We start from the raw sequence: 15,020 nt of genomic DNA on the forward strand, positions 1-15,020 counted from the left end.
CAGTGTCGCTGGGCTTCTCTCTACATGTGTGCACAGCAGCTCAGCCTCTGGATGTTGAAACCTGAGTGTCAATGTGCTTAGCCTCACGTCTAAAATTCTGCAGAGGAACATGAACGTGCATTTGGAAAAAAACAGTTATTTTACTCAAGAAAAATCCGAGTAGATGAATGAGCATGGTCATCTGGGTGATCCTCATGTAGAATCGTACACAATTTGGAATGCTTTTAAATATTCAAGCCAAAGTGTGCAAAGTTGCATCTTGTTTTACACATGCATTCTTTTCAGTAAATTTATCTCAGTCCTTCAAGATGACAAATGTTGCCTTCTGAAAGAGGTGATGTTGTACCACTCTCCACTGTTGCTCAGAAAAAGTATGACATTTTTATCATCCACCCTCTTATTTGACAAGACCCTATTTTTCCCCACAGCCTCCCTCCCCCCACCCCCAACCCATATGAGGTATAGTCCCTTGAGTCTGTAATTGGCAGGAGATGAAGCGATGATGGGGAGTGATCACAGTCAATAGCTTTGATTAACAATAAGGTGGAAAATTAGCAATGCTAGCATTCAGCCATCCTGCCCTCTCCCTCCCCATATGCTCCCTCAGTCCGCGCTGGCGGCCTCACAGAGGGCAGTCAGAGCCCTTCGCCAGCTTTGAAGTGCAGCAAAGGTGCAGACAGAGCAGAGAATTAGGGAAATTAAGGAGCAGAAGTAGAAACTGTAAGCCACGATGCTGAGACCCTCACACAGCTTAGTGTGCCGCAGGAGGGACGAGGAGAAAGTGTGCTGTGTGTTGTCCTTGTGTGTTTTTCTGTCACATGTGGATTTACTTGTGTCTGGACATGCTGTGATCGAAATGGCAACTACTGTTACTACTATGACCCCATCAGCAGCTCTGGTGTTGTTTTCGACAGACCCTGAAGACCTAGAGAGGGGCAAGGACAACGGGACGCCAATCCCCACCTCTGATAACGATGACAATTCGCTGGGCTATACAGGTAGAGTGTTTCCCAAATACTAACGGCACATTCCTCATAAAATACCTCCACTTCCATCAATCATCAACCACCTGTGTAAAATTATCTAACCATCCCTGCTGCCAGCTAACAATCCAATAACTTCTTGTCCTCATTTTCCAGACTTCATTCTTCAGCTAGGATGTCATTTTGCTAAAGTAAACACTTTGGGGAAAAGAAATTTGACATAAAAACTGCATGCACCCTTGATGTCTGTTTTTAATGTTAATGAATGCTTATCAGCCTCCAACTTTGATATTGCTAATATGTTTAGACGGATAATATTTTCTTAGAGATTTAACATTTGACTAAATTGCTATAAAAAATAAATAAAAGACAACTGATTGGGTTTTTTAATTATCTGTATGGTTTTTGGTTACACTTGTAATCTTATGAACAAGAAGCAAACTTTTAAAAAGAGTGATGCAAATCATAATTACCAACTTATATCTCAGGATTGTGTTTACATGACTTCTTACCTCATCCACAAACTACTTCTCAAATAAATGCATGTATACACCAACATAAAAGTAACAAATTAGCTGAATGTGTTGGAAATAATTCATATTATAAATGTCCAATAACGATCACCCTGGAAATAGGTAAATGGAGAATTTGTAAGTATAGTTATAAATAAAATTGCATAAGTTACACATCTAACTAGGATATAATTTGACTAAAACTTTAGATAAATGCAAAGAAGAAAATGCATCACTTATAATCGATTGGATCAGAAAATGAAGTGATAATGATCTTGTAGTAATAGCAGCTATTTATTATTTTCAGTAGTTCTTATTAGCACAGTTCTCCATAAAATTTGATAGGTTGTGGGCTGTGGAGGTTGTTGGGGTTGGGGGTGGTAATTTGAATTAGAGATAATGGAGAACTCTTCAGTATCATTACAATCTTACAGACGACTGTGTTAAAAAGAGAAGAATCCAATAGACACATTTTACTTTGCTATAAAATAATAAACTAGTACTTTACTTTAGAAGCATCTTCACTATCTTAGATATAATTGTCTCCAATATTATCCCTCATTTATATAATTCTGGATTTTAAACACTTGGAATAAGTACTAAAATTAATAACACCTTTATAAGCAACTTTCATATTTGTTCTATTTATTTTAGTCTTATAGACACCTCATTCTCATTTTCTCCTATCTTTCAACGTAAGAACTGAGATTAAAGGACCAACTAATCAAAGGCCATGGATGGTGAGATTGTCAGGGAACTGGTATGATACTTTTCCTGAAACTTAGGTAGAACCAGAGTTGTAAATGTCACTTCTTAATACCGTAAATACCAAGGAAGTCCATGAAAGGAGGAATCCAAGATCACGTTCTTTCTCATGGCTGTCTTCATTCGCCCATGTATCCTGCTTCTATTTCCTTGTGCTCACAGTCTAAACAACTGCATTGTTTAGATGCACTAATAGGGCTTGCTCTTTGTCTTTTATGGATTTCCTGAAAATTACGTATAAACAATGCATGAATCACATTGGAGAGTTGAATTAAGAGAACTTTAATAACAATACATTTAAAACTAAATGTAGCTTTTTTTTTTTTTTTTTTTTCTTTTTCATTCCTATTTATTTTTCTCCCTCTGGTTAATTAGCAGGCAGATTTCTACTATTAAACACACATTAGATGAATTACTACAAGGGAGTAAACATAAAATTATCTTTATATTGTATAAGGAAACTAAAGCAGCACATTTAATGTAAAGTGACTGGAAAACAATCTTAGGAACAATCTTGTTCCTGAGACTGTAATCACTTAAAACACCCTAGTACCAAAGGAAGTTTATTCTATATATTTTGTTTCAATAAATTCTCGATTATTCAGGAACCTCTTATCTATTATATGAATTTAACATGCTATTTGTGTCTCTTTCATCTGCACATTAACCATTTCTTTCCTCATTAAAAACTCCTTTGGAAGTGACAAGAAAATTAAATAGAGAAAATGTTTAATGTCTGCTTGATAACAATTATAAAGAAAGATCTCAGTTGTCCTTGAAATTGAGGTAATTGTACCAAGTATTTCTTGAAACTACAGATTTCTCTTTTGTGTGTGTGCATGTGTGTGAATTTGCTTTACTGTGATCACATGTAATTGAGTTGATAAAATCTTTATATTATATATAAGGTAATTCAGTTCAGAGGGAAGTGAGATGGCCTGTCTGCTCAGGAACATTTTTACATATTTCATGTAAGTTGTCTACAGTTAAGTATGTCTAGAGTTTGATAACTCTGGATATAGCAGAAAGAACATTGTTAGAAATAAAATATAAATATTAAGCACATTTGGGAATATAAAAAGCGGTTGTCAAATAAGTCATTGATACGGGTTAGTTGCCATATAAATGTTTATGAATGTTAAGTAAATGTATCAAGTATTTTTTGCAGGGTCTATATTTTTTGCACACTGTCTCAACATGACTGCAAATTGTATACACTGGATGTTTATTTTTTAGCACGTGTTGCGGGACTACATGGAGATTATCTGTGAGACTTTTCTTCCTTCCCCTAATATTCATATATAGATGAATATATATACATACATATTCGTATATTTTATGTATATACACATTTCTATATATGAATATATAAACATATAGGAATATATATATATATATATATATATATATATATTATATGTATACACACACACACGCACATACATGTAAATCTTCCCGTAGGAATCTATACAATTCTGGAAAACATATTTTGGGAAATATGAAATGGTCCCAAAAGAAGATCACCAGTCCACTAAAATTCACATTCACACACCCCAATACTCCCTTTTTTGACCACTACAAAGAGTATAATTTCCACTGCAAGCTAATTTGTCACTACAACATCTGTTCTGCTCCTCAGACCATTTGGGACCATCACTCTCAAATTGACACATCCAACTAAAATTCATGGATCTCATATCATACACATGAATTTATTTTTTATTCATGATCTAGTCAACAGGTAATAATCTCTTATTAATAGTACTTGCAGCTTAAATGATACACTCTACTAATCTAAGTTGTATAAGAGATTTAATTGAGAGTCCCAGGAAAAAAATGTAATATAGAGTTCAGGGTAGAGGCATATTTGCTCCTTACCATCTGCAGATACAATATTACAAAGCTATGTAAAGTTTGAAAACATTTTGGTCTTATTCTTACTAATCGATAAATACAGAGAAATTTTCTATGGTGGCATTGTGGTGTGTTATTAAAGTGGACTTGTGAGTTATTTATAGAGAGATGGCCTATTTCCTGTTTAACCAAGCATGTCATAAATCTTTGAGATTATTTAACTGTTCAAAGTACGTACTGTTGCCTTGTTGCAATAACAACTAAGATGAGGTTTTTAAATCAGTACTTTGTGGAGTTAGACACACATCCCAAACAGGTGTATGTAATAATCAATGTTGTTTGGTTTTAAAGGAGCTTTTGAAAACAGCACATTGTTTACTGACTTCTAGAACCTCATATGGAGTTTTACAAATATGAAAAAATTAAGTAATATGTCTAAGAACATTTAAATGTTTGAAAGATACACATAATCCATAAACCGCTTAAGACAGCAGTGACACAAAATTTAAAGAGAAGTTTGTTGATACATAAAAATTCAAGGAATAAGTGGGAGCTAATGACAACCTCATAACATTCTTAATCTGTTTTTAGAAAACAGCAGTTATTAATTTGAAAATAAATTAACTTTATTTGTTTTTCTGAGTACCAAAAAACTCTATAAATTTGATTTGTAATGTCTAAAATATATCCTTTGTCCCCATTTCTATAAGATAGTATCTCCCATCTTCATAGGTCTGTTTTAAGGATTAGTCTCCTGTTTACAACAGCATATTGGAAGAAAGCTAAATGCAAATTAAAAAATCTTTAAAAACAAACAACTATCAGAGTTATACTAGTGTCAATTCAAGTAAAAAATCTAGCCATGGAATGCCAGAAATTTCAGAGTAGTTTCAAACGGGGATAATCTACCCATCAATACTACCTCCAAGTAAAGTTTGAATATAATTTTGTCTAGAAGGAAACAAAATATATGCACTCTTATACAAAAATATCCTGGACAAATAGTGTGTTTGTCCATAGGCACACAGATAGTAACACCCAAAACCATGTTTTGCCTCATGATTTGGAATCTCAACAAATAACCGTTAATCGATGATGACATTGATTCTTCTGTCACCCTGTATTCTTAATGGCATAGCTTCATAATTAAAATAAAACAGAAACTCCATTGTGGCATATGCATTTAAAAAAAATTATGTATCAATACTAATAACTAGCATTCATTATCACTTTATGTATACAATGCTGTTTTCTAAATATTTTACATGCAGTAACTCATTTAATTCTCATAACAACTGACTCAGAAGGTGCTATTATTAATAATTGAAGCAGTATCTAATATCTGCTTCAATATTATAAACAAGAAGCAGTCTAAAATTAATTATGCATGTTCAACCTCACAGAGTCTTTAATTTAAATGAAGTTGTGGTGATAAGCTACATTGGATAATGTAGTTAAAAATTAAATAGGTTAGTTATGCTTGTTCTACACAACAGCACACTTCCAGTCACCATTATTTTAGGTCTGCTAATTCTCATCCAACACTTATGATCACAATAACTAATGTACATATTTTTTAAAAATCAAATAGGACAGAAGCGTTAAACAAAAACAGGCAGGTCCCTGCTCCACCTCCCTATTCTTGAACCCACTTCCCTTAAATAACTTCTTTCTTACTCTTTTATGTGCTTCTTCTGGTAATTTCCTCTATAATTTAAATGAAATGCATCCACATATAATTTTAATGCTTCTTTTTTTCCTAATATGTCTTAATTTGTCCATTTTAAACATTATCTAGTACATCTTTTTCCACATATTTCACGATCACATTCTTAGTAAATTAACAGTTAGAGTTTACTTTGATCTAACTAAGCAAGTCGTTCCTATGTGGGTCTACTAGAGAGCCAAGTAGAATACTATAATAACATTTCCTTCTTTGTACAAGATTATTCATTTTCTGGAATTAATAATTGCAGTTTTCAGCTTTCTAAATGCTTAATCATATCTAATGTTTGATCCATCTGAGATTTTTCCAGACATCTCTCTCATAAAACTCTCCATGGTTTTATCCAAAACTGAATGGTTTCTCACTAGACTTATGACTTTTTTCTGTCACTTGTTTGTGTTAGATCTCCTATTTCTTACATCTCACTTTATTCTCCTTCCTAGATTATCCTCTTCTTAACGGAAGACTTCTCTCCAGAAAACACATCGTAATAGAACTTTAAAAACATCAAAAACCAAAGAAGAGTTACTATGATGTGTTTTGTGGTGGCTTGTCCATTTTTGCTTCTTGTTTGTTTTCCTTGATTATGCTGGGTACTAGGTGGGCCCTTTCAAATTGGAGAATCATTTCTGTTATGGAATTTTTTTTTTTTTAATAATGCTTCATCTTTGTTTTCTGTGCTCTCCTCCGGAATTGCCATTAGTCAGAAATAGGATCTCTTAAATTGATCCATTAGGTCTCATATTTTCTAATTCTTTGTCATTTTCTTTCCAACTTTCTGGGAAACATCATTGATATCTATTGTCTACCAGTGCTTTTAGAACATTTTTGTTTTTTTTATCATAAATTGAATTTCTGAACTCTTTTTTTTCTGCTGATATTCAAGGAGTTCCCATAACTCAAAATTTCAAGCCAATTTTTCTGACGTTAGCCAACTGCTTTTTCTATCATGCATCTGCAGCTCTCAATACATAGATAAAGTATTAGAAATCCACACAAAATTCATTGGATTACAGGTGAGGAATCTGAGACCCTTAACGCTATCATGAGTTAACCAAGATAGTACAGATATTTAGCAGTCAGGACTTATCTAGAATCAAATCTTTTAAATCCATTTTTAGTTAGTTTTTTAACTTTAAATATTTCGCAGAATTGTTAGGAAATTTGAGAAAATGTAGGAAAATAAACTGCAGAACAAAGTAAAATTAGCACTACACTTTAGTGGTGACATATATGTTTTAATACTTTATATTTAGCTCTAGAAAATAAGACACTAATTTACAAGCTTATATAAAATATCTCTTCTACTCTCCGTGAAATATCTGGCTGATTATTTATTCATTTACTTAAACAAAATGTACATACTGAATGCCTACTTAACGAAAAGTATGGTACTAGGTACATGGGGTATAAGATATAACTCTATTAAGATCAATACTATGTATGGCTTCTCTTTGGATCATCAGAAATGGTGGTCCCTCATTAACTTGCTCTTTGCCAGCTTGTGCATCATTAATTTGTGCTTAATAACAAATTAATAAACATTTCTTAAAATGACAAACTATTTCTACTTCTACAGATTTATATTGGGAATAAAATCATAACCTCACGTCAGTTTAACCAATTGGGTTCATCTTTAATAGTTAAGGGAAAGAGATACATATTTTTTCAGAGTTATAAAGCTATACAATTTGTGACTTGTTTTGAGTGACTTCAGGTATTAGACAATTCTGCCAGTTTTTTGGAAAATATAAAAGGAACCATATGAGACAGAAGACTGAGATCATGGGTTAAATCTATTTGTAGTACTCCAAAAGTCTTTCTCCTTGAGTTGAGAGGAAAAGGGGAAAAAAGCTTTCATTTTCATAATAATTGATAATATGGAGCAGACAAACCTAGCTCTATCTTCCTAAAATATAAGGGATATGGGACATGGAAGCTTTATCTGGGTTTGAGCATTAAAAAGTAAGTTAAAATACATCTGATAAGAGATTACTATCCAAAATCTATAAAACAACTCATACAACTCAACATCAAAACATTAAACAGTCCAATTAACCGATACGCAGAGGACCTGAATAGATACTTCTCCAAAGAGGGCATACAGATGGCGGGTAGACATATGAAAAGATGTTCAACATCACTAATCATTAGAAAACTGCACATTAAAACTACATGAGATATCACCTCACACCTGTCAGAATGGCCATCATCAATAAATCAACAAACAACAAGCGCTGGTGAGGATGTGAAGAAAAGAGAACCCTTGTGAATGGTTGGTGGGACTGCAAATTGGTGCAGCCAGTATGGAAAGCAGTATGGAGGTTTCTCAAAAATTGAAAATAGAACTGCTTTATTACCCAGCAATTCCACCCCTGGGTATTTATCCAAAGAAATCCAAAATGCTAATTCAAAAAGATATATGCACCCCTATGTTCACTGCAGCACTATTTACAATAGTCAAGATACGGAAAAAACCAAAATGCCCATCAATAGATGATTGGATAAAGAAGATGTGGTACATATATACAATAGAATATTACCCTGCCATTAAAAAAATGAAATCTTACCATTTGCAACAACATGGATGCACCTAGAGTGTGTTATGCTTACTGAAATAAGACAGACTGAGAAAAATAAATACCATATGATCTTACTTATATGTCGATCTAAAGAACAAAATAAACAAAACAGAAATAGACCTATAGATACAAAAAACAAACTGAGGGTTACTAGATGGGAGTGGGGTTAGGGGGCTGGGTGAAGGGATTAAGAAGTACAAATTGGCAGTTACAAAATAGTCATGGGATGTAAAATATAGTATGGGAAATATAATCAATAATATTTTTAAAACTATGTATAGTATCAGATGAATACTAAACATATCCGGGGAATCACTTTGTAAATTATATAAGTGTCTAATCACTACACTGTACACCTGTAACTAATATAAAATAATACTAAATGTCAACTACAATTAAAAAAAAGTTACAGGGATATACAATACAGCATAGGGAATAGAGTCAATAATTTTCTAATAATTATATACAATGTCAGATGGGGAATAGCCTTATTGGGGTTATTACTCTGTGGGGTATATAAATGTCTAATCACTATGTTGTTTTGTACACCTGAAACTAGTAAAACAATTTTAATAAAATATAAAAATAAGAAGGACAGAAAAAGTAAGTTAAAAAAAAAGTAAGTTGACTTCCTACAAAAATGGGATTCTATGAAAAAATTAGTTTTCAAAATTTAGTAAATTTTGTGTTGTTTTCACTTTATTAACACTAATTCTATTCCTAGAGTTTTTCCTGAACACTTTTTGGAGATTTAAATTATTCCCAAAAGGCATTGACTATTGCACTTAAAATTTGATAATATTTTCAGTGTGGAAAACTTTGCAGCTAAACATTTTGATCTTTTTAAAATAAATTTTTTTATTAGTTTCAGGTGTACAAAACAATGTAACAGTTAAACATTCATCGTTTATATCCCTCGCACAGTGATAATGCCCCTCCCCCCATCTACTAACCCTCTGACATGGCATACAGCCTTTACATTTCCACTGCCTCTGTTCCTAATGCTATACTCCACTTCTTGTAAATATATATATATATATATATATATATATATATATATATATTTGTAGATATATATATAATTGTAGTTGAAATTCATTATTGTTCAGCTTCAACTTCAGGTGTACAGAGCAGTGATCAGGCATCTACATCATCCCGGAGGTGGTCTCCCTAATGAGACAAGTGTCCATTGGATACCCTACAAAATCTTTACAACATTGTTGATTACATTTCCCAAATTGACTTTCGTATCCCCATGGTAATCTTGTGGTTAGCCATTGTGATTTCTAATCCCCTTACCTTCCCCCTTATCCCCACCCTCCCTCCCATTTAGCCTCACCCCAGTCAAAATGGCTATCATCAATAAATCAACAAACAACAAGTGCTGGTGAGGCTGTGGAGAAAAGGGATCTCTCGTGTACTGTTGGTGGGATGCAGATTGGTGCAGCTACTATGGAAAACAGCATAGAGGTATTTCAAAAATCTGAAAATGGAACTATCTTATGACCTAGAAATCCCACTCCTAGGTATCTATCCGGAGAAATCCAAAACTCAAATTTAAAAAAATTTATGCACCCCTATGTTTATTGCAGCGCTATACACAATAGCCAAGACATGGAAACAACCCAAATGCCCATCGGTAGACAACTGGATTAAGAAACTGTGGTACATTTATACAATGGAGTATTACGCAGCCATAAAGAAGAATGAAATCTTACTATTTGCAACAATATGAATGGACCTAGAGAACATTAGGTTAAGTGAAATAAGTCAGAGAAAGACAAATACCATATGATCTCACTTGTATGTGGAATCTAAAGAAAAGAATAAATGAACCAATCAGAAACAATCTCAGAGACACAGAGGGAAAACTGAGCATTTTGATTTTCTAAGTGGGGGGGAAGAAAGATAGTGCCTGAGTTTATATAAAATGACAAAACTTTAATTTTTATAGGAAAATTCTGTTTAATTTTATACTCTTCAATTGGAAGTTCAAATGGAGAGAATACTTATCATGAATAGTTTTTATTTCAATTTTGAAAAGGATGCTTTGAATTTTTCAAATGTATCCAAAGGTAACAAATTTTAAAGATGTATGGATCGGTAGACATACTCAGTAACGAAGTAGGTAGGCTTCTTTATGTATGCCGACATCCTTAAGAGAAAATAAAAGTTTTTAAAGAAATTTTAATAAAATTTTAAGAAATACTACATAATCCTTATAAAGCAACTCCCTAATTATCTGGCTAATTCAGTAAGAATCCTCATTTGCCCAACAATTTATGCACGACAATATTTTAGCTTCACTATTCTTCACAAAGGCTGCAGAGGCCTTCCTGGCTTCACTGGTGACTCCCTACGAACCCAGTAAGACATGTCTCAGGCTCAAAGGCTTATAAGCAGGACCTGCCAACAGCATGATGCTCAGCTTCCAGTGAGGAGCTGTTAGGGCGCCGTCACATGTAGTCTCATTCCTGCAGTATTTTAGATCCCTCTTGTGGGCCTATGCAAAGCATCTCCCACTTTTATTTTAGGTTCTCTGTCTCATAGAGAGGAAATAATATTTGGCAGTTCACTAACTTTATTGAACACTAAAATATAATTGACTAACCCTTTGTAATCTATTTTTTCGAGAAAATTTGAGGCAATGATCATTTTTTCTCCTTATGTTCATTTATATAGAAATTATTTTTCACAACGTAGATATTAGTCCAATTTCAATTCTCTCAAAAAGTTAATACGTAGTGGAGGATTATGTAATCAGTGCCTAAACATTTGCTATAAAACTGTTTACTATTATTTTACATTGCTGCAAAGAAATTGTCGAATCATCAACTACAGGTTGGTACCACAGGTACAGTTGGATATTACAGTAAGTTATACTGTGGTATCAAGCAAAAACAAAGCTTCTATGGCAACACAAGATAAGTGTTCCAAGGCAACACACAACCCTGAAAAAATCATGACTCATGAAGGCATTACATGATAAGGGGACTCTATTTAACATAGTCATTTAGGTTCCAGAGGGTAGCACATATGGCATCTTGACACAGGCTTCCATGATTACAGCAGCAATAAGAACAATCATGATTTGGTTAATCTGTATAAAAATTCTAAGTAGAAAGATTTAATTTCATTTTAATTTTTTGATGTTGTAAACATGCCTTTAAAAAGATGGATTATTGAATGTTTACGTCACCTGACTTGCAAAAAAAAAAAAACTACAAAAAAATTAAATCATTAAATTGTGTACTTGTGTTCCCAAAAATAAATAAATAAATAATCATGAATTAGCTTTAAAAGCTTTTGCATGGAAATAACATCTGCTCTTTTATTTATCCAAAGAAAGTCACGGACATGCCTAACTCCAACATAGTAGGGAAGTGTAATCCTACCATGGCATTTGGAGGACAGACAACTAGAAATTCTTGGAGAATAACACTAGTCACTGCTAGACTAGCCATGCAAGAAACAAGAAATTCATCATTTGTTCAGAACATATGCCCCTTCCTTGATGAAAGACTTAATTTCATAAGGTACCCAAATGGTTCCATAACTTAATATGCAGTTTATCACTCCACTGTTATAGAAACCTGTAGTCAGTCCTTCCCTTCAATCCATTGCTGAAAAATAATTTCCTTGTTCAGAGGCCATGTTATGCATGATACCCTGACATAAACAAGGCAGACAGTACTTGCACGGACGGGGGGGTGGTCTGGCAGAAGCATAGTGGGAAGAAATAAAATGCATTTCCAGAATGTCTATTACAATAAGGATATATCACTTTTCCCTCCCCCATGATGAAAGGAGTTCAATATAATTATCCTACCACCAACTTGATTGGATGGACCCCTCATGCTTTTGCATCATATTGATGGTTGAACATTATTCGGTGCTATGGGCTGCCTGGGCTCTTAGCAGTACTACTAGATCATTAAGCCCACACATAACTCCTTTCTACCTGGAGCCAACTGTGAAAGCTGTGGGATGGTGGAGGAAGATGATGAGTGACATCTAGGTCATAGGTCAACACTGCCACCTGTTTACTAAAAGCCTCCTATGTAACATATTCATTTGTAAGTATTCAACTAGGGCACTGATATCCTCAATTCTGAATTCATTTCATGCCTCTTTCTCAGATTTTCTTATCATGGATTCTTCAAAAGTCTCCCTTCTAATACCATACGCCCTGTCGAAATCCATCCAACACTTTAGTTACAATCTCTGAATCAATCTTGGTCTATACCCCAAATCATCTCTCTTTCCAGGTAAAGAAGACAACTAGTAGTACCATTCGAAGTTCTTCCCACAGTAAGGATTTACTTTCCCTGCTGTCCTGTATAACGTTCTTGTGTGGGCTATAATGGAACAGCAGCCCACTCCCAACCAACACCAGTATATCGTGCTAAATATATATCAGGCTTAGCTTTTGCCCTATGTTGATTGATTATGAGAAACAACTCAGGTGACCATATGTATGGATTGAGGGGGAGGGGGTGGCAGGGCAGCAGAAATAGGGCAGCAGGTCATGAACGGAAGCTATATGTACATGGAATATTTTTGTGCTTTCAGTATGTGCTTGAGCCTAATCTTGCTTTCTCTGTACCAATTCTGCTTGATGTCGGTATGCTGCTGTGCACACTAACTTTATGACTTAGAGGATCAAGCATCACACAGCTCTTAATGGTGGCATGATTTGGGGAAGAATTTAGGTGCCCTTGATCAGAAGTTCAATCACTCCTAAACCCAAGTTGCAAGATAGAAATTGGATTTCAAAAGGAGATTAATTTTTCCCCAAAGAGGCCATTGCTTTTCTATAAAGCCCGTATTGGTCTATGCAGTGATTCTGCTATCAGAACTTTCCAGAAGCACCATACCACAGCCCCTTGCTGCACAATTGGATTTCCTTGGTCACGTGACCCAAATAACAAAGCTGCTTAGCACTGCAAGCTGGATGGGTAGGACAGCCTTCTCTTGCTCTGGGTCACACTCAAAAGAAATAGCATTATGGGTAGTTGGTAAATAGAATGAAATAGCTTTCCAAATGTGATATATGTTTCCTTCGTTATCCAGAGACATCCAATAAGCAGACAAATTGATGAAAAATATAGGTCAAGAAGCAGCCACTTATTTTTCTTTGGCAAGAATATACTGACATGACCAGATCCCTTCAAACTTTAGGCAGAGCACTAAATTTTATGGGATTTATCTCTCATGCTTTGAAACACTTATGCCTTGCAGAGGCACCTGGAGTAACTGCTGCTTAGTGCCCACCAAGAGCTGTGAGCATGATTTCAACAATCTAGTGGACCAGAATGTTGACTTGGTGACAGTGAGATGACCAAGATCCCACAGGAACAAAGACAGAGAGTTGATGTAGCCTGTAGGTAAGACAGCGCTTGTGTACGACCATAACTACCATGTGAAAGCAAGATTATTCTGCTATTATTCATTTACTGGTGAGAGAATAATACATTTGCCAGAATAGTACCTGCTTTCATGTGCCAGGATCTCTTGATTTTCTCTAGTAAGAAGATACTATCTGGAAGAGTCTTTAACATTTAACTCTATATCTGATTAAGTGTACAGTAATCATTGTCATTCTCAAAGACCTATCTCTTTTCTGCACAGGCCAGAAAGGTAAGTTTAATGGGGATAAGATAAGAACCCAATGTATATTTCAAGTCCTAGATATTGACTCATGTTTTCACAGAGGTATGGTATTTAATTTGATTTTTATTCTTATTTTATGTAGAGTGGCAATTCTAATTCTATTATTTAAAAAGTTCTCATTCAGTAGGTCAAGGAGATAAGGTGTTGCTCTGCCAATCATTGATTCAACTATGTATTCAATAACTGGGAAGATTGCCACAAGTTGGATTTTTGGGCACACTGGCAGGGTAAAACTATCATTTTACTGATGAAACAATGATGTAGTATTCTGGTCTCAAAGTATTAGCAATATCAAATGTCTGCATTTCTCCCTCTTCAAATCAGACATCTTGATAAATAGGCTTCCTTTAGGGAAGTAGTTATAGTACCTAAACTTGAAGGTATTGCATGGTCTGTTTCCATAGCTACCTAGCCTCTCCTTCAGTTATGGGGCTCCCAGCCTATGTATTGGGTGAGGGCTCATGATCTGGCCACTGGATGATGGACCATGACTGCCTCACGCATGACTCAAGCCAGGTCTCTTACACCACACTTAGAAAAAAATTATTTTATTTAAAATTTAACTAAACTTTGCTAATTTCACAACTATTTCAATCTTAGGGAGTTATCATCCATAAGCCACAGCAAAATATCCCGAGGAGTCCGCTGACTACTGTGAAAACCATGCTTATGTTTGTCTCTGGTAGTTAACTGTTACCATTTGGTCTTGGCCACTCCATGACCCTATTGTCAATGCTGCAAACAGGGGGCTAATTACAATGGTAGTGCTTCCTAACTTTATCTGTCACCTACAGAGAACAAACACTAAAATGCTTTTTAAGGATGTGGGAGCTCCTCTTTACAGTATAGTATCAAATGCCTTGTTGAAGGAATTGTCCTTTGAGCCCTTTCAGGAGATAAAGTTGGAGGATGGGTGACTATATCA

The 15,020-nt window shown here is 34.7% G+C and overlaps 1 protein-coding gene across 7 annotated transcripts in view; it reads left to right on the top strand.

Moving 5' to 3' along the window:
- The window catches only part of ROBO1 (roundabout guidance receptor 1), a 1,115,129-nt gene that overhangs the window by 602,548 nt on the left and 497,561 nt on the right, over positions 1-15,020 (top strand). For 4 of the 7 annotated variants that reach the window (XM_074333350.2, XM_074333375.2, XM_074333354.2 and 1 more), the window contains exon 1: positions 731-998. The exons of 1 other annotated variant lie outside the window; for it this stretch is intronic. In XM_074333350.2, the coding sequence (XP_074189451.2) occupies positions 731-998 (268 nt within the window). Of the gene's footprint in view, positions 1-730; positions 999-15,020 lie in introns of those variants that run through there. 2 more of the 7 variants (XM_019750008.3, XM_074333356.2) reach the window with 1 other exon arrangement.

Source organism: Rhinolophus sinicus, chromosome 17 (genome assembly GCF_057876585.1).
Source record: "Rhinolophus sinicus isolate RSI-liver-muscle chromosome 17, RSI-T2T, whole genome shotgun sequence".
Classification (NCBI taxonomy): Eukaryota; Metazoa; Chordata; class Mammalia; order Chiroptera; family Rhinolophidae; genus Rhinolophus; species Rhinolophus sinicus.